Source organism: Diaphorina citri, unplaced genomic scaffold (genome assembly GCF_000475195.1).
Source record: "Diaphorina citri unplaced genomic scaffold, Diaci psyllid genome assembly version 1.1 scaffold401, whole genome shotgun sequence".
Lineage (NCBI taxonomy): Eukaryota > Metazoa > Arthropoda > Insecta > Hemiptera > Psyllidae > Diaphorina > Diaphorina citri.
In genome coordinates, this window is record NW_007377836.1 from 21,801 (window position 1) to 46,208 (window position 24,408).

Genomic DNA, 24,408 nt, shown 5'->3' on the forward strand with positions numbered 1-24,408 from the left:
GCAATTTGCATTTTACATTTTTTTGAATTTTGAAAGTTCAAAAGTTTGAATAGGAGATTGGAAACTAATTAATGAAATTTCAATTACTTACTGTTTGTGCAATAATCCAATTAACTTTTACTGTTAAATCAAGAACCTCATCATGCCCAAGATGATGAAGAGGAGAAAGAAGTCAAGGAAAGGGGTATGACACTTGAACTAATCTTTACATAGAAAATCACTGTCTGACTTTATCCCTCCTCAGGGATCTGGGATATTTCCAGAGAGAAATTGATGGAAAATGTGGTACAGTGAAATCTCCCTTAACAGACACCTCTGAATAGTAGATGTCTTCCAATAGCAGATCAAATCCAGGGAAGAGACATTGTTTGGAGGTTTCTTTGTACAAGTTTGGGAATCACATGCTGCTGGGTTCCTGGCTCCACTCAGGCTGGATGAGGTTAAATTGAGGAGGTGGGTAGCTTGTTGCCACATGGTGGGTAAAACCCCCGTCATGAGAAGACCTAAGTTGGTAAAAGTGACATTGAACCCCTCTACCTACCTACTTACCTTTCTGTACAAGTAACCATAATTTTTCATTACAGAAAAAGCACAAGAAAGGCCCAGTAGATGCTGAACCAGAGGAATTGGTGAGAGCTCCTCACTCTTTTGTCATTCACAGAGGTGCTGTTGGAGGATATTGTGTAGCACTGACTAAAGATCTCCGTAAAGTTATGGAACCTTTCACTGCATCCTCTGTACAGGTGAGATTTTAGCCCCCCCAAAAGGGACTTTTCAGACTACTCATGGTAAAAGTTGTAACATTTGCCAAAATTTTCTGTATATTGAGTGAGAAGTGTGAAAGAAAATGCCAGAATTTTCTGAAGAAGGAAAAAAATGTTTTGAAGGTGATCTTACTCATGGTAAAAGTTGTAATGTTTGCCAAAATTTTCTGTATATTGAGTGAGAAGTGTGAAAGAAAATGCCAGAATTTTCTGAAGAAGGAAAAAATGTTTTGAAGGTGATCATGACAATGGGCTATTGTATTTATGAAAATTTCCTTGTTGATTTTAGGAAAATCATGTTAATGTTTCTGTTTAATTTTTAATTTCAGGTTAAGAAAAGGAATTCAGTCAAAGATTTTATATCAGTATCAGGACCACTGCATGTATCTCACTTGTTAATTGTGACAAACACTCAAGTAGGTCCCTACCTACGCATCATGAGGACACCCAAAGGACCCACACTGACATTTAGAATTCACAGCTACTCGTTATGCCAGGACATTTTGTCTTCAGTGAAAAAACAACTGAATGCGGACAAAATGTACAAACATGCTCCATTGATTGTATTGAATAATTTCACCAGTGATGAAAATCATATGAAGCTCATGGCCACCATGTTTCAGAATATGTTTCCTACCATCAATGTTACCAAGGTAAACCCTCTTCTCCATTTTAAAATACTTAACTAGACACGAAGATTTCAAACTATGCAAAAAGATGCACTCTTCAAAGAACCATTCTGTTCAAATTCAAGGTTAATCTGTTTGGTTTCATTGCATGCTGCCAATGCATAGACTGTTTCATGCAGGTACTTTCAACTTTCTGATGATTTTGGAACTTATGTGCTCTTGTTATTCGGACCAGATAAAAATAAGAAACAAATTGCTGAAATTCTAAAGCATACAAATAAATTATAAACAAAGCTCATACCTATTTAAATAAATTTTATTGGCTGACAACTTTTTAATTTTATATTTTTGAGATTTTGTTATTTTAATCTCTTATCCTATTTCTATACATTTAAATTATTGCCTTCTTGTTCGTCTCAGGTGAGTCTAAGTGACATCAAACGAGTTGTAATGATCAACTACAACACTACTTCCAAGTTGATTGACTTCAGACATTATGGTATTCGAGTGGTGCCCATTGGTGTGTCCAAAGGAGTGAAAAAAATATTGCAGAGTAAAGTCCCCAATCTAGCCAGATTTCAAGATGTCTCAGAGTTTCTCACCAAGTAAGTAATATTGACTGACTTTCTCTTGGTAATACATTTTAACAAATAAATTCTAAACAAAGCTCATACATATTTAAATAAATTTTATTGGCTGACTACTCTTTAATTTTATATTTTTGAGATTTTGTTATTTTAATCTCCTATATCTCTTATCCTATTTCTATACATTTAAATTATTGCCTTCTTGTTCGTCTCAGGTGAGTCTAAGTGACATCAAACGAGTTGTAATGATCAACTACAACACTACTTCCAAGTTGATTGACTTCAGACATTATGGTATTCGAGTGGTGCCCATTGGTGTGTCCAAAGGAGTGAAAAAAATATTGCAGAGTAAAGTCCCCAATCTAGCCAGATTTCAAGATGTCTCAGAGTTTCTCACCAAGTAAGTAATATTGACTGACTTTCTCTTGGTAATACATTTTAGAATACTTTCTATTTTATTATTATTATTATTATTATTATTATATTTCAGTATCCGGTTACAATCCACATAGCAAGATTAATCCAGAGATTCTAAAGCCTACAACTTCTGCTGCAGGGGACTCTTTGCTTTAGTCATATTTAAGCTGTAAGAATAAATAAACATTATATTATGTATTGTATTAGTTTTTCTTAAAAATTAAAATGAGGAGACAACTTTAACTATATGTTTTACATAATCATTTATTTTGCTTCTAGACCAGGCATGTTGTCAGAAAGTGAAGTTGAGGATGACCCCAACTCCCACGTGACACTACCCCAGACTTTATCGTCCCGTGGTAACATAGCTCAGTCAAAGTCTTCAGTCCGTCTGTTTGAACTTGGTCCTCGAATGACTCTGCAGGTAAGTCCCCTATGTGAACATGAAGTACAGTGACTACCTAATCTACCTATATTGCCAGAGACCAAGCCTTGGAAATATGTTGAAGATAGTAAATTCTTTCCTTGCAGTGTGAAAGTTCCGTTTTTGGGATCTTTGGGTGTCATAAATACTTATGCAAGGTCCTTACTTATGTTTGAAATGGATGATAACATTGTACATTTCCAATATAAGTGTGGACCATGTGGTACATAATATGTCATTTCTACAGACCACTGTGTACAATTGTACATATACCTACTACCTACTTTTTTATGTTATTGAGAGTTGTGTGGTGTTCACATCTTTTTAGTTTTAAGGTTTAAGTACATATTTATTTATTTTCATTTTAGTTGTTAAGTGTGTGACTTTAAGACCGTTTGCTTCATAATATTAAGGATTTTATTAAATTCGCAGTTGATTAAGATAGAGGAAGGGCTCATGGATGGAGAAGTCATGTTCCATGAGAACTACCTAATCTACCTATATTGCCAGAGACCAAGCCTTGGAAATATGTTGAAGATAGTAAATTCTTTCTTTGCAGTGTGAAAGTTCTGTATTTGGGATCTTTGGGTGTCAGAAATACTTAAGCAAGGTCCTTACTTATGTTTGACATGGATGATAACGTTGTACATTTCCAATATAAGTGTGGACCATGCTTAAGGTACATAATATGTTATTTCTACAGACCACTGTGTGCATATACTTACTACCTACTTTTTATGTTTTTGAAAGTCGTGTGGTGTTCACATCTTTTTAGTTTTAAGGTTTAAGTACATATTTATTTATTTTCATTTTAGTTTTTAAGTGTGTGACTTCAAGACCGCTTGCTTCATAATATTAAGGATTTTATTAAATTCGCAGTTGATTAAGATAGAGGAAGGGCTCATGGATGGAGAAGTCATGTTCCATGAGCTGGTTCACAAAACGGAGGAAGAGAAGAGAGCCATTCAGAAACGAATCGCCCAGAGGAAGTAAGTAAACGTGCACGTTTCTTATTCTATTTTCATTCTGATATTCATTTAGTAATGTCTTATACTTCTTCTTTTCTTATTTTCACTTTCTTGTAAATATTACTTTAGTATTGTCTTATGCTTCTTCTTTTCTCACTTTCACTTTCTTGTAAATATCACTTTTTTACTAGTAGTCTTATACCTTTTGATAGTATGATAGTGCTGAAAATACCTTCATAACACACCTAGTCAAATTATCTTTAGTATAGGAACCATATCTTTGGATATCTTCAAATGTTTTAAGTAACTGCTAATTCTAATGACTGTAAACTTGACCCATTAACACCAGGCGTTTGAAAGAATACCTAGTCAAATTATTTTTAGTATAGGAAATATCTTTGGATATCTTCAAATGTTTTAAGTAACTGCTAATTCTAATGACTGTAAACTTGACCCATTAACACCAGGCGTTTGAAAGAAGAAAGGAAGCGTACTCAAGAGCAGAACAAGAAGCGGAAAGAACAGCTCAAAGAAGAACACAAGAAGAAATCCCTGGCTGGAATGCATAAGAAGCAGAAAGTGGAAGCGGATGCTATTATGAAGAAGCATGGAAATGATGCTCAGAGTGAGGCTGTTGATGATGACGTGCAGTACTATAGGGAAGAAGTAGGAGAGGAACCCCAACCAGGTATGCTCTCTCACTTGGTCTTTAGGAAATGTAACATGTAAAACCAATTCTTTTTTCCTTTCTCACATTCAAAAAAGTCTGACTTTATGTCTTTTTCTATCTTTTAATATCAAACTTGTTCCGTTTGATAGATATGATATAGGTATCCATCTATCCATTTTGATTTTGAGCTACATTGAGCAGTGAGTTCTTGCATTTTCATCTTATTTTCTCTTCCACATTTTCATTTTTTTTTTTTTTTTCCTTCCAGAAATGTTCAATCCAAATAATGCCCAAGTTAAATTCCCCTCAAAAAAGTCTGACTTAATGTCTTTTTCTATCTTTTAATATCAAACTTGTTCCGTTTGATAGATATGATATATCCATTTTGATTTTGAGCTACATCGAGCAGTGAGTTCTTGCATTTTCATCTTATTTTCTCTTCCACATTTTCATTTTTTTTTTTCCTTCCAGAAATGTTCGATCCAAATAATGCCCAAGTTAAATTCCGACCGCCGAAGCTCCCGATGAAACGAAAGTCGCCTTATGGAAAGAAAGACAACGCTGGTAATAAGAAATTCAAACGAGGCAATCAAGATGGTGATAAAAAGAATAAGGGAGGCAAAAAATTCGGAGGTTCAAAGAAAGTGCTAGGAAGTAAAATCAGGAAAAAGTCACAAAGGAACTGATTAAAAAAAAGAAGGCTGTGTGAAAATAAATGCATTGCATTTTCTTATTTTTATTTGTAACAGGTATGCTTGATACTGATAAAGAAATAATAATAACAATAATAATGATATGGTATTGAATGCTGTGACTCATTTCCCTTAGGTTAGGTAATCCTTGGTAAAACCTTTGGTAATAGCTACCTTCCATTTGTATTGTGTTATGTATTTTATTTGACTGTGAGAGAAGTAATTTAAATAAAAGAGACTACTTGAGTGATAAAACAAAATCAAACCCAACTAATGAACAATCTGTAGTGTTTAATACGAGCTACAGCATACTGAAATTAGGTGTATAAGTTAATGTTATAAAATTATAATTCATATATCATGGGTTCTCCCTTATATCCCCTGATGATATTCTCAGCCGATGTGGAGCTTTTTTCATCACGTACAGCCTTGGTTGCGGAACTTGTATGGGGCGTCAGAACTGAAACATACAAGAATATTGCTTTGTTGGTTAGACAGATTTTCATTTCTTTCGCTGTGGCTGTTGGATTTTTGAATTTTGGACCTCAGATATTGAGTACTTGAACACTTTACTGTATGCAAGTGTGCATAGTAAATATATCAGTTTGATTTATCCTCTACCATTTTAAGGCCGTGGTTATGAACAGGGCCATCGTAGGCCATCGTCGGCCTTTTTGCGTGTAAAGTTGGCGGGAAATTCGAATTTTTGATTTTTTTTTCCCGCAACTTGTACAATTTGAATTCATTTTTTACTTTTTATCTTTAGTTTGCACGTTTATATTATACTTTTCATTTAAATTAGATATTACAAACAAGCGAATTACAAAGCAAACAAAAATAAATATAAAATGAATTTTAAAAATTGCCGCCGGGACAGCTATCTCACGTCGTCCGAGCTCATCTCAGCCCTGTTCATAAACACACCCTAAATGTAGCTTACGACTGAAAGAGATACATACCACAGTTATCTAGTTGTACTAAAGGATGATCTGCAGGCAAGGGTTCAGGAATCATAACATCAAGTCCTGCTCCTCCTATTTTCTTATCCTTAAGGAATTCAACCAGTGCTTCTTGATCTAGGAGACCACCCCTGCTAGTATTGACCAGAATAGCTGTGGGTTTCATCAGACTGAAATGGAAATGATTTTATTTATTTGATTTCATTCAATAAACCCTCTTATTTTAGGTTTGTATAGGTTCGTTAAGTCTGCTTGAATTTTTGTGTTTCAATGTTCAATAATAAGCAGAATTTAAAATTCTCTCTAACACTACACCTTCCGTCATAATCGCAGCATCTCTTTAGTGGAGAATTTTCTTTTGCTCACTTACCTGAATTGTTTCCTTCCTATCAATTGTTCCGTATCTTTGGTCAGAGCACAGGTGACAAATATGAAGTCACTTTCAGCACATAGCGTGTCTAAAGGTACCAGCTGAGCCCCCAATGCTGTACCTACAAAAATCATAAACAAGTGAAAACAGTTGGCCTATGATTGACAAGAGTCAAAACAATGCTCCAAAAATAATTTTACAACATTTATCTACTTTCAAGCTACAAAAAACAAAAACCCCTCTTTGAAGCCTTTAAGGTCTATAACAGTTTTACGTTCTTTTGTTTTCATCTCAAATTTTAAGGAAAAAAGACTTTGATATAATATGCCTTATGCCCTAGCAGCCCTACCCATCTAAATTTAATTATTGAGTTGAATAATGAAAAAAATACTAAAAGAAAAAAAAAGTTGATACCTACGTCATTCATATTCCATTTGCTTACCCTCTTCTTTGACTCGTCGACTTGTGTACAAAATTTTCGACACTTTGAAAGCTTTCAATAGTTTGGCAGTTTCCAATCCAATGTTTCCCAAACCCACAATGCCCACCGTTGCTCCTTTCAAACCCATTATATTTGGACCGATGATATGGGTCTGTTTTAGAGCCCATTCTCCACTAAAATCACATCAGAAAAATGGAAATGGTATCCTTTTAGTTACTGTCGATTCAAGATATAATAATGGCATAGACATCGCTGGTGTTGTGGTTAAAGCACTTTACCATTTTGCCTAGTAAACGTTAGAGTGCTTGTTCGAATACCAACTGAGACATTTCAAATATACATAACTATGTTATTTACCTACCTTGTTATACATTTCCGGCCTTCTTGAAACCTCCTACTCACTGCTATTGCCAGACCTATGTTGTACTCAGCTACAGTATCAGATGAAATATGGCCCACGGATCCTACTCGGATACCTCTTGCCTTGATCTCATGTAACTCGAGATGATCATATCCCACTGAGAACGTGGTGATCACCTTTAGATTTTCTGGAAAGTAAAAGTACGAAGGACTTTAGAGAAGCTTCATATTCATATACCTACCTACCTACCTGTTCGTTTAGGTGTTTTAACTTTGTTTCGACTTGTGTACAAAATTTTCGACACTTTGAAAGCTTTCAATAGTTTGGCAGTTTCCAATCCAATGTTTCCCAAACCCACAATGCCCACCGTTGCTCCTTTCAAACCCATTATATTTGGACCGATGATATGGGTCTGTTTTAGAGCCCATTCTCCACTAAAATCACATCAGAAAAATGGAAATGGTATCCTTTTAGTTACTGTCGATTCAAGATATAATAATGGCATAGACATCGCTGGTGTTGTGGTTAAAGCACTTTACCATTTTGCCTAGTAAACGTTAGAGTGCTTGTTCGAATACCAACTGAGACATTTCAAATATACATAACTATGTTATTTACCTACCTTGTTATACATTTCCGGCCTTCTTGAAACCTCCTACTCACTGCTATTGCCAGACCTATGTTGTACTCAGCTACAGTATCGACTTTTCTCAAACTTTTTCCGACTTTTCTCAAATTGCAGGTTTGATATCATCACGTATCCAGCTAGTGAAGGTCAAATACCTCGCGATATATTTATAGAAAAACTCAGGGGCTGTTCCGCTTTACTGTGTACTTCTCGTGATCGGGTCGATAAACAAGTACTGGATGAGAGTGGGGGTAAGTGAAATCATGAGGAATTGGGCCTCTCCTATTAGGTCAGGCAAAAGATCTCCTGAATCACGAGATGGGTCTCTTTTTTGTTTAGGGTACCGATGCACAGAAGACTTTTTTGGGCTGGATTTGGACCAAATGTTTAGGAACCCATCTAAAAGACATGTTAACATAGAAACTGTTCTTGGAGTTTCCTTTCTAATAAGTTAGGTATCGGCGAGAACAAATTGCTGAAAACAAAGTTAAAACACCTAAACGAACAGGTAGGTAGGTAGGTATATGAATATGAAGCTTCTCTAAAGTCCTTCGTACTTTTACTTTCCAGAAAATCTAAAGGTGATCACCACGTGGTAGGTAGGTAGGTAGGTAGGTAGGTAGGTAGGTAGGTAGGTATATGAATATGAAGCTTCTCTAAAGTCCTTCGTACTTTTACTTTCCAGAAAATCTAAAGGTGATCACCACGTTCTCAGTGGGATATGATCATCTCGAGTTACATGAGATCAAGGCAAGAGGTATCCGAGTAGGATCCGTGGGCCATATTTCATCTGATACTGTAGCTGAGTACAACATAGGTCTGGCAATAGCAGTGAGTAGGAGGTTTCAAGAAGGCCGGAAATGTATAACAAGGTAGGTAAGATAACATAGTTATATTTGAAATGTCTCAGTTGGTATTCGAACAAGCACTCTAACGTTTACTAGGCAAAATGGTAAAGTGCTTTAACCACAACACCAGCTATGTATTGTATTAGTTTTTCTTAAAATTTAAAATGAGGAGGCAACTCTTTAACTATATGTTTTACATAATCATTTATTTTGCTTCTAGACCAGGCATGTTGTCAGAAAGTGAAGTTGAGGATGACCCCAACTCCCACGTGACACTACCCCAGACTTTATCGTCCCGTGGTAACATAGCTCAGTCAAAGTCTTCAGTCCGTCTGTTTGAACTTGGTCCTCGAATGACTCTGCAGGTAAGTCCCCTATGTGAACATGAAGTACAGTGACTACCTAAGGAAAAAAATATATTTCAAAAGTTTTTTTTAAAAATAAGACTCCAACCGCTGCAGCGGTTGATCAACCAATCCACCAAATGACAAAATAAAAGTTTTTTTTACTAAACGCTTGATTGTGACGCCCCCAATGCTGTACCTACAAAAATCATAAACAAGTGAAAACAGTTGGCCTATGATTGACAAGAGTCAAAACAATGCTCCAAAAATAATTTTACAACATTTATCTACTTTCAAGCTACAAAAAACAAAAACCCCTCTTTGAAGCCTTTAAGGTCTATAACAGTTTTACGTTCTTTTGTTTTCATCTCAAATTTTAAGGAAAAAAGACTTTGATATAATATGCCTTATGCCCTAGCAGCCCTACCCATCTAAATTTAATTATTGAGTTGAATAATTAAAAAAATACTAAAAGAAAAAAAAAGTTGATACCTACGTCATTCATATTCCATTTGCTTACCCTCTTCTTTGACTCGTCGACTTGTGTTAAAAACAATGCTCCAAAAATAATTTTACAACATTTACCCACTTTCAAGCTACAAAAAACAAAAACCCCTCTTTGAAGCCTTTAAGGTCTATAACAGTTTTACGTTCTTTTGTTTTCATCTCAAATTTTAAGGAAAAAAGACTTTGATATAATATGCCTTATGCCTTAGCAGCCCTACCCATCTAAATTTAATTATTGAGTTGAATAATGAAAAAAATACTAAAAGAAAAAAAAAGTTGATACCTACGTCATTCATATTCCATTTGCTTACCCTCTTCTTTGACTCGTCGACTTGTGTACAAAATTTTCGACACTTTGAAAGCTTTCAATAGTTTGGCAGTTTCCAATCCAATGTTTCCCAAACCCACAATGCCCACCGTTGCTCCTTTCAAACCCATTATATTTGGACCGATGATATGGGTCTGTTTTAGAGCCCATTCTCCACTAAAATCACATCAGAAAAATGGAAATGGTATCCTTTTAGTTACTGTCGATTCAAGATATAATAATGGCATAGACATCGCTGGTGTTGTGGTTAAAGCACTTTACCATTTTGCCTAGTAAACGTTAGAGTGCTTGTTCGAATACCAACTGAGACATTTCAAATATACATAACTATGTTATTTACCTACCTTGTTATACATTTCCGGCCTTCTTGAAACCTCCTACTCACTGCTATTGCCAGACCTATGTTGTACTCAGCTACAGTATCAGATGAAATATGGCCCACGGATCCTACTCGGATACCTCTTGCCTTGATCTCATGTAACTCGAGATGATCATATCCCACTGAGAACGTGGTGATCACCTTTAGATTTTCTGGAAAGTAAAAGTACGAAGGACTTTAGAGAAGCTTCATATTCATATACCTACCTACCTACCTGTTCGTTTAGGTGTTTTAACTTTGTTTTCAGCAATTTGTTCTCGCCGATACCTAACTTATTAGAAAGGAAACTCCAAGAACAGTTTCTATGTTAACATGTCTTTTAGATGGGTTCCTAAACATTTGGTCCAAATCCAGCCCAAAAAAGTCTTCTGTGCATCGGTACCCTAAACAAAAAAGAGACCCATCTCGTGATTCAGGAGATCTTTTGCCTGACCTAATAGGAGAGGCCCAATTCCTCATGATTTCACTTACCCCCACTCTCATCCAGTACTTGTTTATCGACCCGATCACGAGAAGTACACAGTAAAGCGGAACAGCCCCTGAGTTTTTCTATAAATATATCGCGAGGTATTTGACCTTCACTAGCTGGGTACGTGATGATATCAAACCTGCAATTTGAGAAAAGTCGGATTTCATTAAATTGAACTCCAAAGATGAAAACTAGATATATGTAGATTATTGGAATCATGGTGTTAATAACTGTGTAGGTTTGTAGGTACTTCCTAAGTTTATATTTACTCAAGGCTGAAGTATATTTGAAAATATTTGCCTTTTGCATTGTAGCTAAAAGTGTACATTTATGGAGGAAAAAATTGAGCAGGGAAGCGGATCTTACATTTCCCCCAGAATTTCAAAGGCAGGTACTCTTGAGTAGTCATCTCTGGTCAGGAACAATTTGGGTTTCGACATGATTTTAAAATTATGAAAAAAATAAAGAAGATGAAAAATAAAAGCCTTTTGAGTAGGTGTCTAGTACAACAGAATAGCTTTTCGAACGCTATATTGGCTCACTCTTACTCAAAAAATAGAAAGTAATTATGTATTGTATTAGTTTTTCTTAAAATTTAAAATGAGGAGACAACTCTTTAACTATATGTTTTACATTATCATTTATTTTGCTTCTAGACCAGGCATGTTGTCAGAAAGTGAAGTTGAGGATGACCCCAACTCCCACGTGACACTACCCCAGACTTTAAATGAAGTCAGAAAAATTGACCATTTTGTTATCTATGAGATGACGTTTTTCCTAAGAAATAAGAAACATCATGACTCAGACCATTAACGGTGTTTTAATGACACTTGCAGATAGAGTAGGTAATTAATAAAAATGTACTCTCTACCCTTCCCTTAAAGAAGAGTACCGAACTCAATACTTTTTCCAAATAAATTATCGTATGTGTAAATTTTACGGTATATTTTAATGAGTCTTTTCTTATGTCGTATTGACTCAATATTAGACGCAAGTATTGTGTCCCTTTTTGTCCATTTGTTGAGGAAACATATGTATGTACACCTAATAAAAAGTGGCCATACTGCCACGTAGAATGATCTCAAGAGAAAGAAAATTGACTTGGTGGATTATTTCGAAGAAAAACGCTGAGTAGGTACAATTGAGTTGATTTTATAATTCAAATATCATAGTTTCTCCCTTATATCCCCTGATGATATTCTCAGCCGATATTTCGCTTAATTTCTCTCGTAATGCCTTGGTTGCGGAACTTGTATGGGGCGTCAGAACTGAAATGAGAAGGGATGAAATTTTTTTTTGTTAGGTACTCTATCAGAGGCGATTTTGTTATCTTTAGCAAAATGTATAGGGGAAATTAACTCATATTATCAAAGTTTTGAAGCTTAGGCTAATGCTAGTAAAAATGGAGAAATTTTCCGCAAAAGGTAATTTTATTAGGTAACTGGTAACTCCAATGAAATACAGCTAAAATGATTTTGTTTTATCTAGAAAAATATACAGAGCGTTCGAAAAGTCTTGGAACCCCTGAATATTATTTGAATGGCAGACATTATCAAAGTTTTGAAGCTTAGGCTAATGCTAGTAAAAGTGGAGAAATTTTCCGCAAAAGGTAATTTTATTAGGTAACTCCAATGAAATATGTACAGCTAAAATGATTTTGTTTTATCTAGAAAAATATACAGAGCGTTCGAAAAGTCTTGGAACCCCTGAATATTTTTTGAATGGCAGAAGATGAGAAGCTGAAATTCGGGGTAGTGTTTTATCTTTTAAAATGCAACTTTTTGAAGTAGTCGCCAAATTTTGGCCGGAGCCAGGTTCAGCCCCAGGGGGGTCAATTGACTGGAAGTTTTTGTCAAAAAGTTCTTCGAAAAATTCTTCTAGGAAAGTAGTGAAGTCCTTAATTAGGCACTAGTTTCTATATTGCCAGCAGTCTCGAAGTTCAAATAGGTACAAACTTACCACAGTTATCTAATTGTACCAAAGGATGATCTGCAGGCAAGGGTTCAGGAATCATAACATCAAGTCCTGCGCCTCCTATTTTCTTATCCTTAAGGAATTCAACCAGTGCGCACTAGTTTCTATTTTGCCAGCAGTCTCGAAGTTCAAATAGGTACAAACTTACCACAGTTATCTAGTTGTACTAAAGGATGATCTGCAGGCAAGGGTTCAGGAATCATAACATCAAGTCCTGCTCCTCCTATTTTCTTATCCTTAAGGAATTCAACCAGTGCTTCTTGATCTAGGAGACCACCCCTGCTAGTATTGATTAGAATAGCTGTGGGTTTCATCAGACTGAAATGGAAATGATTTTATTTATTTGATTTCATTCAAGAAACCCTCTTATTTTAGGTTTGTTAAGTCTGCTTGAATTTTTGTGTTTCAATGTTCAATAATAGGCAGAATTTAAAATTCTCTCTAACACTACACCTTCCGTCATAATCGCAGCATCTCTTTAGTGGAGAATTTTCTTTTGCTCACTTACCTGAATTGTTTCCTTCCTATCAATTGTTCCGTATCTTTGGTCAGAGCACAGGTGACAAATATGAAGTCACTTTCAGCACATAGCGTGTCTAAAGGTACCAGCTGAGCCCCCAATGCTGTACCTACAAAAATCATAAACAAGTGAAAACAGTTGGCCTATGATTGACAAGAGTTAAAAACAATGCTCCAAAAATAATTTTACAACATTTTCCAATGTTCCCCAAACCCACAATTCCTACCGTTGCTCCTTTCAAACCAATTATATCCGAAATAATGGTTTGTGTCTGTTTTAGATCCCATTCTCCACTGAAATCATAAGGGGAAAAGAGGTGATTAAATATTTTATTAATTTATTAAATAGCCTTGTACCTTTGGGTTTTGACTCCCGTTTTTTTTTGGCCCTAAAAAGAACTCAAAAATATCCGAACCCTTCAGTGAGTTGTTGATCTCACTTGATAAAAATGCCCCAGTGGAGTTCTCGAAGGCCTTGAAATAATGGTTTGTGTCTGTTTTAGAGCCCATTCTCCACTGAAATCATAAGGGGAATAGAGGTGATTAAATATTTTATTAATTTATTAAATAGCCTTGTACCTTTGGGTTTTGACTCCCGTTTTTTTTTTGGTCCTAAAAAGAACTCAAAAATATCCGAACCCTTCAGTGAGTTGTTGATCTCACTTGATAAAAATGCCCCAGTGGAGTTCTCGAAGGCCTAGTGTTGTGGTACCTTTAAAGAAATCAGTAAATATGCTTTGTGAGTTGAATATTTCTGACAAATTTCATTCTTGCGGGGGAACAGACGAACTTTAACATTGTGCAAATTTTGCTGTTTTGCTGGGAATTTTGTATCCAAAGCGCGGGTTTGAATCTCAGCAAAGCTACTTAACCTTGTTTATACTTTGTGAGTTGAATATTTCTGACAAATTTCATTCTTGCGGGGGAACAGACGAACTCGAACATTGTGCAAATTTTGCTGTTTTGCTGGGAATTTTGTATCCAAAGCGCGGGTTTGAATCTCAGCAAAGCTACTTAACCTTGTTTATTTCAAATTTGACTCTGTACCACTGTATTTTTCAAACTTGACAACCACTATACTTACCTTGCTATCCAGTTGTGACGCTGTTGAAACCTCCTACTCACAGCTATTGCCAGACCTATGTTGTACTCAGCTACGGTATCAGATGATACAGGACCCACAGTTCCTACTCGAATTCCTCTAGACTTGATCTCATCCAGGTGGAGATGATCATGTCCCACCGAGAAAGTGGCGATCACTTTCAGGTTTTCTGGAACAAATATATTTATATACATAGAAAATTTTGATTCTTTCGTGGGAAAATTTCAGTTCTGACGCCACACAAGTGTAGTAGGTATTACACTACATATTCTGTGTCCATTTTATTAATTTTATTTTATGACAAATATGTTTCTCATAAAATAATACCTACTAACCACCGGGTCTATAGCAATAGTCTCTATTTAACTTCATGTTGATCAATATTTAAATGTTTTTCGATATTTGCGAGAACGTACCAATGAAGCAAAAACAGTTTCCATTAGATTTAGGTCTAGCTTCATAGTTTCTTTGGCGTCATCTGTTGACTGGCAACATAGTTATGGAGTCCCTGTCTCTCCAAAAGAGGGAAATCATTTTTGAACAGAACAAGTGAAATTCACTTACCCCCACTCCTATCTAGTACTTCTTTATCGACTTTTTGATGTGGATTACATAGCAGAGCGGAACAGCCTTTGAGTTTTTCTATAAATATATCGCGAGGCATTCGACCCTCACTAACCGGGTATGTGTCAATATCAAACCTGTAAGATCGGAAAAATGGAAGAAAATAGATTTAAGCGTATTTTCCTATCGGAAACGGAAACGATATTCCCTCTTCAGATTTCCTATGGTTTTTGTACAGATGCTATGACCAGCCACTCACTATCAGGTAGACCTGATAGGTACACCTGATATGTAGTCAGTGACTTGCCTAAGCATGTACGATTATAAAGTTTCACTAGTATTTCTTTCCCTGGAGTTTTTCTTATTAATTTAAAAATTGAAACGAATCTTACAGTCAGTGACTGGCCTAAGCATGTACGATTATAAAGTTTCACTAGTATTTCTTTCCCTGGAGTTTTTCTTATTAATTTAAAAATTGAAACGAATCTTACATTTCCTCCAGAATGTCATAAGCAGGTGATACTCTTGGATAGTCGTCTCTGGTCAGTAGCAGTTTTGGTTTCGACATGATTGTGAAAGCTCGGTAAAATGACGTTTTTCCAAATAACTGTTTAACCTGGGAAGAGGCAAGGAAGAAAAAAAAATATAAAATCTAGGGAGATCTTCATTCTTATACCCGCCACTCACAGACCTACTCGTAGGTCTGTTAGGCAGTCTGAGCGTGAGTTGCGGAAAAATCTTGAGACCTAGGTCTCAGACGGTCCAATGACGTTTTTCCAAATAACTGTTTAACCTGGGAAGAGGCAAGGAAAAAAAGTAAAAAAAAAAAAAAAATGATAATTAATAAAATCTAGGCAGATCTTCATTCTTATGCCCGCCACTCACAGACCTACTCGTAGGTCTGTTAGGCAGTCTGAGCGTGAGTTGCGGAAAAATCTTGAGACCTAGGTCTCAGACGGTCTGACGGACCTAGGTCTCAAGCTTTTCTCGCCACACACATTCCGGCTGTCTGTCAGACAAAATGAGCGTGATTGGCGGGCCTTAAAAAGCTGTGTTGTGTCTAGTTTGTAGGTACGTACGTAGGTGAGACTGTCTTAATAGAAGTTTGATGACGAAACTGTGAGTGAAATCTATCAGGTATACCTACTTTAGCAGGAAAATAAATGTTTTTCAAATATTCAGGTGAGTAGGTACTTACCTAATGGTACACACTACACACAAAGATTCCACTCCAATATAATGCCGATCAATGACGCTCAGGCAGACACAAGACTATCAAACAGTCAGAACGTGTGAGGCGGAAAAAGCTTCCGACCGAAGTCTGTCAGACCGTCTGATAGTCTTGTGTAGGTATAAACACTTATCACATTTTACTAACTACTGATGACTTGATTACTGATCAATCGCCTTGAGTAGAAAACAACTGAGTAGGTAGAGCTAGGTAGGTACTTGCCTGTGGGTTGATAAGTTTCCAAAACCTCATCACAATTCACACTTAGACCAGATAAAATATCAAAGCATTGTACTATTCTACTACATTGGCATAGGGTATGGTCCGAATTATTTCTGAATTATGTACATAACTAAATAAAATTACCTACGACATTAAACATTTATATAACTCCTCGTTCTCATCACTAGCTTATAGGGTGGATAAGTAGGTAGAGAAAGGCACATTATCATAGGTATTAGGTACCCAATAAAGGGGGTGAGTCATCATAAGTTGAGAACCACTGGCGCAAAATACCTCACGCCGAAAATTATGCGTCGTGTGAAATGTTTTGTTTTTCAAACTCCCGCCTAAAGTTTCGCTGGCCTTAAAAAGCTGTATTGTCTAGGTTGTAGGTACGTACGTAGGTGAGACTGTCTTAATAAAAGTTTGATGACTAAACTGTGAGTGAAATCTATCAGGTATACCTACTTTAGCAGGAAAATAAATGTTTTTCAAATATTCAGGTGAGTAGGTACTTACCTAATGGTACACACTACACACAAAGATTCGACTCCAATATAATGCCAATCAATGACGCTCAGGCAGACACAAGACTTATCAAACAGTCAGAACGTGTGAGGCGGAAAAAGCTTCCGATCGAAGTCTGAAGTCTGTCAGACCGTCTGATAGTCTTGTGTAAGTCTTGTGTAGGTATAAACACTTATCACATTTTACTAACTACTGATGACTTGATTACTGATAATAATAGACTCTTGAGTGGAAGGTAACCACTAGGCGAGGTTAACGCCGGAGGCGTTTTCTACCACCTAACCCTTAGAGCTCCATTACTATGTAATCACACTCTCAAATAAATGAGGATAAAATTCCATGCCTCGGCTGGGATCGAACCCACGCCCTCCTGTTTACGTCAACGTCTCAAATAAATGAGGATAAAATTCCATGCCTCGGCTGGGATCGAACCCACGCCCTCCTGTTTACCAGGCGAGCGTCTTGACCACTACGCTACCGAGGCAATAGAAAACATCAATCGCCTTGAGTAGAAAACAACTGAGTAGGTAGAGCTAGGTAGGTACTTGCCTGTGGGTTGATAAGTTTCCAAAACCTCATCACAATTCACACTTAGACCAGATAAAATATCAAAGCATTGTACTATTCTACTACATTGGCATAGGGTATGGTCCGAATTATTTCTGAATTAGGTACATACCTAAATAAAATTACGACATTTATATAACTCCTCGTTCTCATCACTAGCTTATAGGGTGGATAAGTAGGTAGAGAAAGGCACATTATCATAGGTATTAGGTACCCAATAAAGGGGGAGGTGAGTCATCATAAGTTGAGAACCACTGGTGCAAAATACCTCACGCCGAAAATTATGCGTCGTGTGAAATGTTTTGTTTTTCAAACTCCCGCCTAAAGTTTCTGATTTATCGACCAATCAGAAAACTCCAAGAAGTTAGTGTGCCCCTAGCGGCTGTTCTTGCATCTACGAAAGCTGTTCTCTTTTCTTTTCTCTTTATTTATGGAAAAAATTGTATTGAAACACAGAAAACTCAGAAAAGTAATTTAAAAAAAATTGTATTTTGAAGCTGTGAACTTGAAAATATCTTCACCCATTACGGACTTCTCTCTCCACTGTCAACTTTGAAATATTTGAAATTGATTTACTCTTACCTTCACGAGAAAGCACAGGAATAGTCTGTAAGATCAAAGCTTGACCCAGCACAGATTTAGCCGTCTTTCACAAGTACTTAGGTACCTACCTACCCACCACCACAAAAGATGAACGTAAGTAAATACCTACTATTAAATCTTAATTTGGAAAGACTTTCAGGTACCAATAGTCTTGAACCTTGACGAGAAAATGAAGAAATTCCATGTGAATTTTGAACGATCAGTAAAAGCTTTTCTGAACTTTTTCAATCACAAAAATTTAGTAACAAGTAACAACTGAACAAAGCAAGGTAGGTGTTTGTGATTGCAATATTTACCTATGTGAACATAGCACTGATTTTTTTTAATCAGCTGATTATCCCCACTACAAGATTGTTACCCCCTCTCTCTAAATTTCTATTTACGGTTAAGTGTTAAGTAAAATACAACAAATATGGACTTATGAGAAAATGAAGAAATTCCATGTGAATTTTGAATGATCAGTAAAAGCTTTTCTGAACTTTTTCAATCACAAAAATTTAGTAACAAGTAACAACACTAACAACTGAACAAAGCAAGGTAGGTGTTTGTGATTGCAATATTTACCTATGTGAACATAGCACACTGACAAATTTCTTGGCAATCTAAAGGTGGCTACTCTCATTTCACATCTGCAATGGATGGAAGGGACATCAGTGCCGTATGGCTGGGTCCACAAAGAGAGTTTAAACTCTGTGAAAGTTAAACAGAAAGATAGTTTAAACTCTGTGAATGTTAAACAGAGTTCAAGCTCACTTTCTGGACCCAAGGGTCAGTCCATGAAAGTAAGGAATAGGTAACAATTAAACTGGAACAGCTATAGTATACAAATACAGGGTGTATCACAAAGCTATGTCAAGCCAAAAATGGCAAATAGTACAGGTCAAAAGCTACAAAAAGTTCCCCGGACATTTTTTTCAAAATCCTCAAAATAACAGAGATATCCGCCATTTTGTGTTTTTTTCAGGTACCCTGACCTTGCTCCAAACATTTGACCATGGCACAAAATATGTTAAAGCTAGAAAGAAACTAATTACATCTGTAGACAGAAGACAATATTATCTCTCTTTTGAGACCAATTTCATTTCTAAAAATTAAGATCCATTCACACAGATCCATGGCTGTTGCAGTGCGCAATTTTGATTTTTTTTTTTTTTTTAATTTGAGTGACATTTTTTGTTAACCCCTGTATCTTTGGTTCAAATTGAATCACAGGATGGCAAAAAATCTAAAACTGCTCCATGTTCTAACATTCAATATTTATTAGACTTGAAGTAATTATCTTGAACGGCCATGAAATGGCAGGGTTTTGAATGTAAAAAACCATAGCCCTTGACCTGTACTATTCGCCATTTTCAGCTTGACATAGCTTTGTGATACACCCTGTATACACCAAGATTGGGTCCTCTTCATTACATGTAGGTATCAATTTCTCCCACATTAGAATTGGGGCATTTTATTTAACACTTAACCATTAACCAAAGTTTGGTTTAGTCAGGGTCACTACCTCCCCTCACATAGAAGTGTGTTTATGACGTGAGGGGCATTAACCATTTTTTTAGGTGTATGTTTCCCCTCTTGCCATACTAAACCAAGCTCTGGACTTCGGTTTACGATAGTTGCCATTTTTTCTCGGTTAATGTGAAAAGCTGATTTTTTTTAATCAGCTGATTATCCCCACTACAAGATTGTTACCCCTCTCTCTAAATTTCTATTTACGGTTAAGTGTTAAATAAAATACAACAAATATGGACTTATATGGGTGAAAAAAAAAAAAAAAAAAATCCTTCATAGTAAGGGTAGATATTATAAATATGTACATAGTTATTGTTATAGAGATTATGTAGGTAGTTTTTAAACCATAAATTAGTTTTTTGGTTAATATCAATATGCCTAGCTGACGATTATCTAGAATCTAGACACTAGTGCTATCACAGACAGTCGTCATAATGAAAATAATAATGAACTTTCGTTCTGTTTGTTTCATCTAGTCAAAATGAGATGTCATAAAGGGATTTCCGTTGTTTGGTATGAAATATGAACTTCATGCAGATGTTAGTCTGCTTATGAATCCATCAGTTTCTAAGTCGTCAACTTTCTGCATAAATAAGTAATATGGCATTCTTGACTAATTCAACACAACATAATGAATTTTATGAAAAAGAAATTAAAATTTCGAATTCCAACGAAGAGACAGAACATAATAACAATGAGAAAAGAATTCTGAACATTTCTTGCCGTTTGAAAAATCAAAACATTTCAAGTTGCAAAAAATAAAAATAAAATAAAAACAACTATGTAAATTCTAAAGCTACCTTAGCCCGAACTTTCTCTTCTCGTGCACCTTTCTTGTGCAAGAGCTATTTTGTGCAAACAGTTACAAAAATACCTTTGGTGAAATGGTAATGGTTGAAAGTTTTTCTCTCCTATTTTGAATTTCATTATTTATTTATTTATTTGTAAAAATAAAAAGTTCAGAAACAGAAATGAAATTCTCCATTTATGACAACGCTTGAGAGTACGAGTAGGTAGGTACCTTTGAAAGGGTAAACTAGCTCAAAAGTCTCAAAACGTACATGCATTCAAAATTACATATAATTTCTATTTACGGTTAAGTGTTAAATAAAATACAACAAATATGGACTTATATGGGTGAAAAAAAAAAAAAAAATCCTTCATACCAAATTTTAAATTCCCATTTCAGGCTTCATTCAACTCATCCATGGATGATGAAGATGATGATTTTGATTTCTACAGCAATCCTGCTGCTCAGTATAATAAAATTAAAGAACAAAAAGAAAAAGAAGCTGCAGCAAAGAGGAAATTGTTGGAACAAAAGTTTGATGATGAAGAATTTATGAATGAAAGCCTTTCATTGGAAGAAGAGTCTGGAAAAGATAATCCTGCAAGTGAGCAAAACACAAAGGATAACATCCCTCCTGTTGTAGTAGTTGATAATATTATAGAAATTACTGATTCTCAGAGTCCTAAAAATTACACAGAAGAAAGTTATGAAGAAGAAAAAATTTCAAGCAACAGGAGAACAACAAGAAGTTCCACGCGAAGGAGAGGGAGGGGAAGAGGAAGTAAAAGCACCTCTATATTCTCTGGGGGTTTAGTAAACAAACGAAATTCAAGAAAAACTAGTCTAGATAAAGGCATAGAAAGACTTGAAGAAGTAGCTAGCAAATTAAAAGCTGTTAGAAATAATAATGTACCCATAGTGTTGAATGACTCACCTGTACTTTTAGATTCTGATAACGAATGTGATGACAGTGAAGAGATTGTCAATGTAAAAGTTGTATGGAGACATGGAGAGCCACATTCGTTTCCCATAATGAAGAAAAAAGATCTTGGCTCCATATATGAATTCTTTGCCAAACAAGAAAATGTAAGTATTCAAAATATTCTTCTCAGTAAAAACGAAAAGGTTTTGTCACCTCATAGCACACCACTGTCAATAGAATATAAGGTTACAGATATTTTGGAAGGAGGTATTCTTCAAAATGGTATACAGAAACCTAGCAATAATCAACATGATAAAGATTGCATAGAGGTAAAAGTTCAACAGAAAAATGTAAAGAAGCCCCTACTCATTCAACTGCACAAGTCAAATGACATGAATATCTTTGCTAAAAAAGTTGCATCTGAGCTGGGTATTGATGTCTCAAAACTCAAGTTCACTTTTGATGGGGATACATTAGATTTAGAGGAAACAGTAGAGAGTTTAGATTTAGATGGAGGAGAATGTTTTGATTTAGTAATACTAAGTTAGGTTTTTCATGTGTCTGAGTGTCTTTCTTGAAATACTATTTTTTAATAAAACTACCTACCTCCAAACATTCCCATGTAACTTGTCTTGCATTGATACAATTTATTATTATTTTAATAAATGGGAAAAAAAATAAAACTACCTACCTCCAAACATTCCCATGTAACTTGTCTTGCATTGATACAATTTATTATTATTTTAATAAATGGGAAAAAATTCAACTTTAGAATATTATGAATTAGGTCGTAGGTACTTGGGAACACAAACGGACGTACTGTACTTTTAAAATTTGAACATAGGAACTTTCGAAGCTTAAAGGTCATACCTATTAGTAATCATACTGGTATAGCACGCAAGAGATTTGAGTTCTATTCCCAACGAGGAGCGTTTTTTTTTTTTTTTTAGGCTTTGTGCTCAGCTTTGAATAGCTTGCTAGTATCGAGTAGCGGCGTGTGGTGCCATTATGGCCAAAATTAATTAATGCCTATTGTAAAATGATTTGTACATAATTATGGAAAAGTCTTATTAAATATACAACTGGAGGGGTGAAAAAACTGTTCCCGAGGTGTTACATATCTTTGTTAGTTTTAAATTTAACTTCTATTCCTATCCATGCCCCTAATTTTGGATTTTGCTGCAAATAAAGCTAATTTCCCTGAATTAACACTAAAATGGATTTTTCCTTTCTGGTGGATTAATTTTATTATAGTTCGTAAGCTTTGTTAGTACTTAATAATTACTAGATACCCATGCTTAAAAATCTGGTTGAAATCTATTTTCTACTCGAAATGGAATAATACGGTAGGTACGTCCGTTTTTTATTGCATTTTAGATACCCATGCTTAAAAATCTGGTTGAAATCTATTTTCTACTCGAAATGGAATAATACGGTAGGTACGTCCGTTTTTTATTGCATTTTTTATGTTCATATTCAGTGTTATGCATAGTCGTATATTCTTGATGACCTCAAAATTATCTTAGTCAAATCCTTTACATCGTAAAGTTTACGACATAGGTGACTTTTAAATGAGAATACACCCTTTATGGTCATTTTCGTCGTAAATACTCAATGTAGTGTTTGCTGAAACTTTTTGCCTAGACTGAAGTAGGATTTACTAACAAAAGGGTAGGTACCTTTTTTGAAGTATTAATGGAAACGGGTAAATGGTATTGTTTTATGCTGTTTCAAGCACTTTTAATTCCTGTCCAAGTCCTATATTTCTTTGGGCTGCCAGAGATTTATTCAATTCGTGATTTTTGAAAGGATTTGGTGGTGTACTTTGGAAATTTTAATGTAGGTAGTTATAGTTACATATTTCAGAATAATCTTTTGTTACGAGTGTAAAAACTTTACTATTTGTACGTAGAGGTACATTTATTAGAAAGTATGTGTGCCCTTAAAGTCCTGCCAACTTTCTTGTTTTTTTTTTTTTTTTTTTTTTTTTGGCGCTTTAAAACTTTCTTGGTTTTGGAGAGAGAGAACACTAACTTTATGAGCAACTAGCTGAATTCCGTCGCTTCGCTCCGGAATGCCGCTAGTTTATCCCGAGGCATGGCCAAACTTGTAAAAAAAGCCATGGCCGGACTTGTAGAAAATAATAAAAAATACGGTCGCGCTGCGCGCTCCCTATTAGCTGCACAGTTATCAAACTAAAAACATAAACGAAACTCAAATATTAGGCGAGCGAGGAAAAGTTTTCTCTCCCGCAGTCTCTGCACCCGGTATTTCTTATGGTGTGCATAAAAAATTGATCATATCTCAGGATCGGTTTAGATTTTCGCAAAATCCTTTCTTATTGCACACCTAGACCATAAAAGCGAAATTAGGCGAGCGAGGAAAAGTTTTCTCTCCCGCAGTCTCTGCTTCCTGTGTATTTCTTATGGAGATTTTAGCGATCAAATTGATCATATCTCATGATCGGTTTAGATTTTCGCAAAATCCTTTCTTATTGCACACCTAGACCATAAAAGGAATATTCCTACCAACGATCACACACAATAACTTATGTACTTAACTCTTACATTACTTCCTGATAACTGTTTCAGTCACAAAAGAGCGACCTTCCATATCTAGAATAAAAACTCCGGGAATTTCTAAAACTCGGCAGCAGACCAAGTCTGGCCATGGCCCCAATATGTCGTTTGGAGACGGCGAAATTTCTTCCCTGGGAAAAGCGCCGTGGTGCCCAACCGTTTTGTAATAATGAGCCTAAAATAGAATTCCGTCATCTTGTTAGTAAACCAACCTGAGTATTGTAGAGGTTGGCGTGGTGAACTTCGGATCAGGTTGGTGGCTCGAGTCTTGATAATCTAACAAGGTGTATTGATTGGGAAACGACATTTGTGTGACAAACATTCGTGCTTAACACAGTTAAAATCCTTTTGTTTCTGTCATTGAGTATTGTAGAGGTTAGCGTGGTGAACTTCGGATCAGGTTGGTGGCTCGAGTCTTGAAAATCTAACAAGGTGTATTGATTGGGAAACGACATTTGTGTGACAAACATTCGTGCTTAACACAGTTAAAATCCTTTTGTTTCTGTCAT

General features: G+C 35.8%; 4 protein-coding genes and 1 long non-coding RNA gene across 13 annotated transcripts in view; 4 read left to right on the forward strand and 1 right to left on the reverse strand.

Annotated features, from left to right (window-relative positions):
- LOC108251823 (suppressor of SWI4 1 homolog) lies at positions 1 to 5,260 on the forward strand. 2 transcript variants are annotated; one of them, XM_008473006.3, is made up of 8 exons: positions 1 to 184; positions 585 to 743; positions 1,094 to 1,417; positions 1,814 to 1,998; positions 2,677 to 2,821; positions 3,701 to 3,810; positions 4,257 to 4,477; positions 4,931 to 5,260. In XM_008473006.3, exons 1-8 carry the CDS (start codon positions 143 to 145, stop codon positions 5,143 to 5,145), a joined length of 1,401 nt encoding a protein of 466 aa, XP_008471228.1. In that variant the 5' UTR covers positions 1 to 142; the 3' UTR covers positions 5,146 to 5,260. The 2 variants fall into 2 exon arrangements, with proteins under 2 accessions (XP_008471228.1, XP_008471230.1); XM_008473008.3 differs by lacking the exon at positions 1 to 184 and adding an exon at positions 206 to 453.
- Positions 5,184 to 18,380, reverse strand: LOC108251832 (glyoxylate reductase/hydroxypyruvate reductase-like). 6 transcript variants are annotated; one of them, XM_026823070.1, is made up of 9 exons: positions 18,206 to 18,380; positions 15,437 to 15,561; positions 14,946 to 15,082; positions 14,364 to 14,550; positions 13,483 to 13,573; positions 9,922 to 10,003; positions 6,481 to 6,601; positions 6,111 to 6,280; positions 5,184 to 5,611 (listed from the first exon to the last, which is right to left on the reverse strand). In XM_026823070.1, the coding sequence occupies exons 2-9, from the start codon at positions 15,511 to 15,513 to the stop codon at positions 5,496 to 5,498; spliced, it is 981 nt and encodes a 326-aa protein (XP_026678871.1). In that variant the 5' UTR covers positions 15,514 to 15,561; positions 18,206 to 18,380; the 3' UTR covers positions 5,184 to 5,495. The 6 variants fall into 6 exon arrangements, with proteins under 6 accessions (XP_026678871.1, XP_026678873.1, XP_026678870.1 ...); XM_026823072.1 differs by lacking the exon at positions 18,206 to 18,380 and adding an exon at positions 18,076 to 18,169; XM_026823069.1 differs by lacking the exon at positions 18,206 to 18,380 and adding an exon at positions 16,399 to 16,482.
- LOC113467087 lies at positions 8,007 to 8,770 on the forward strand. Its single transcript, XR_003391285.1, has 2 exons — positions 8,007 to 8,162; positions 8,597 to 8,770. It is a non-coding gene; the product is annotated as an uncharacterized LOC113467087 (long non-coding RNA).
- The window catches only part of LOC113467086 (protein Peter pan-like), a 24,357-nt gene continuing 8,891 nt past the window's right edge, over positions 8,943 to 24,408 (forward strand). The window contains exon 1 of the mRNA XM_026823076.1: positions 8,943 to 9,124. Within this exon, the coding sequence (XP_026678877.1) occupies positions 8,948 to 9,124 (177 nt within the window). The 5' untranslated portion in view covers positions 8,943 to 8,947. The remainder of the gene's footprint in view (positions 9,125 to 24,408) is intronic.
- LOC103508460 (uncharacterized protein CG4449) lies at positions 18,055 to 21,990 on the forward strand. Of its 3 annotated transcripts, none has more exons than XM_008473010.3 (2): positions 18,055 to 18,189; positions 20,798 to 21,946. In XM_008473010.3, the coding sequence occupies exons 1-2, from the start codon at positions 18,184 to 18,186 to the stop codon at positions 21,866 to 21,868; spliced, it is 1,077 nt and encodes a 358-aa protein (XP_008471232.1). In that variant the 5' UTR covers positions 18,055 to 18,183; the 3' UTR covers positions 21,869 to 21,946. The 3 variants fall into 3 exon arrangements, with proteins under 3 accessions (XP_008471232.1, XP_026678868.1, XP_026678869.1); XM_026823067.1 differs by lacking the exon at positions 18,055 to 18,189 and adding an exon at positions 18,732 to 18,878 and having other exon boundaries at positions 20,798 to 21,990; XM_026823068.1 differs by lacking the exon at positions 18,055 to 18,189 and adding an exon at positions 19,276 to 19,511 and having other exon boundaries at positions 20,798 to 21,990.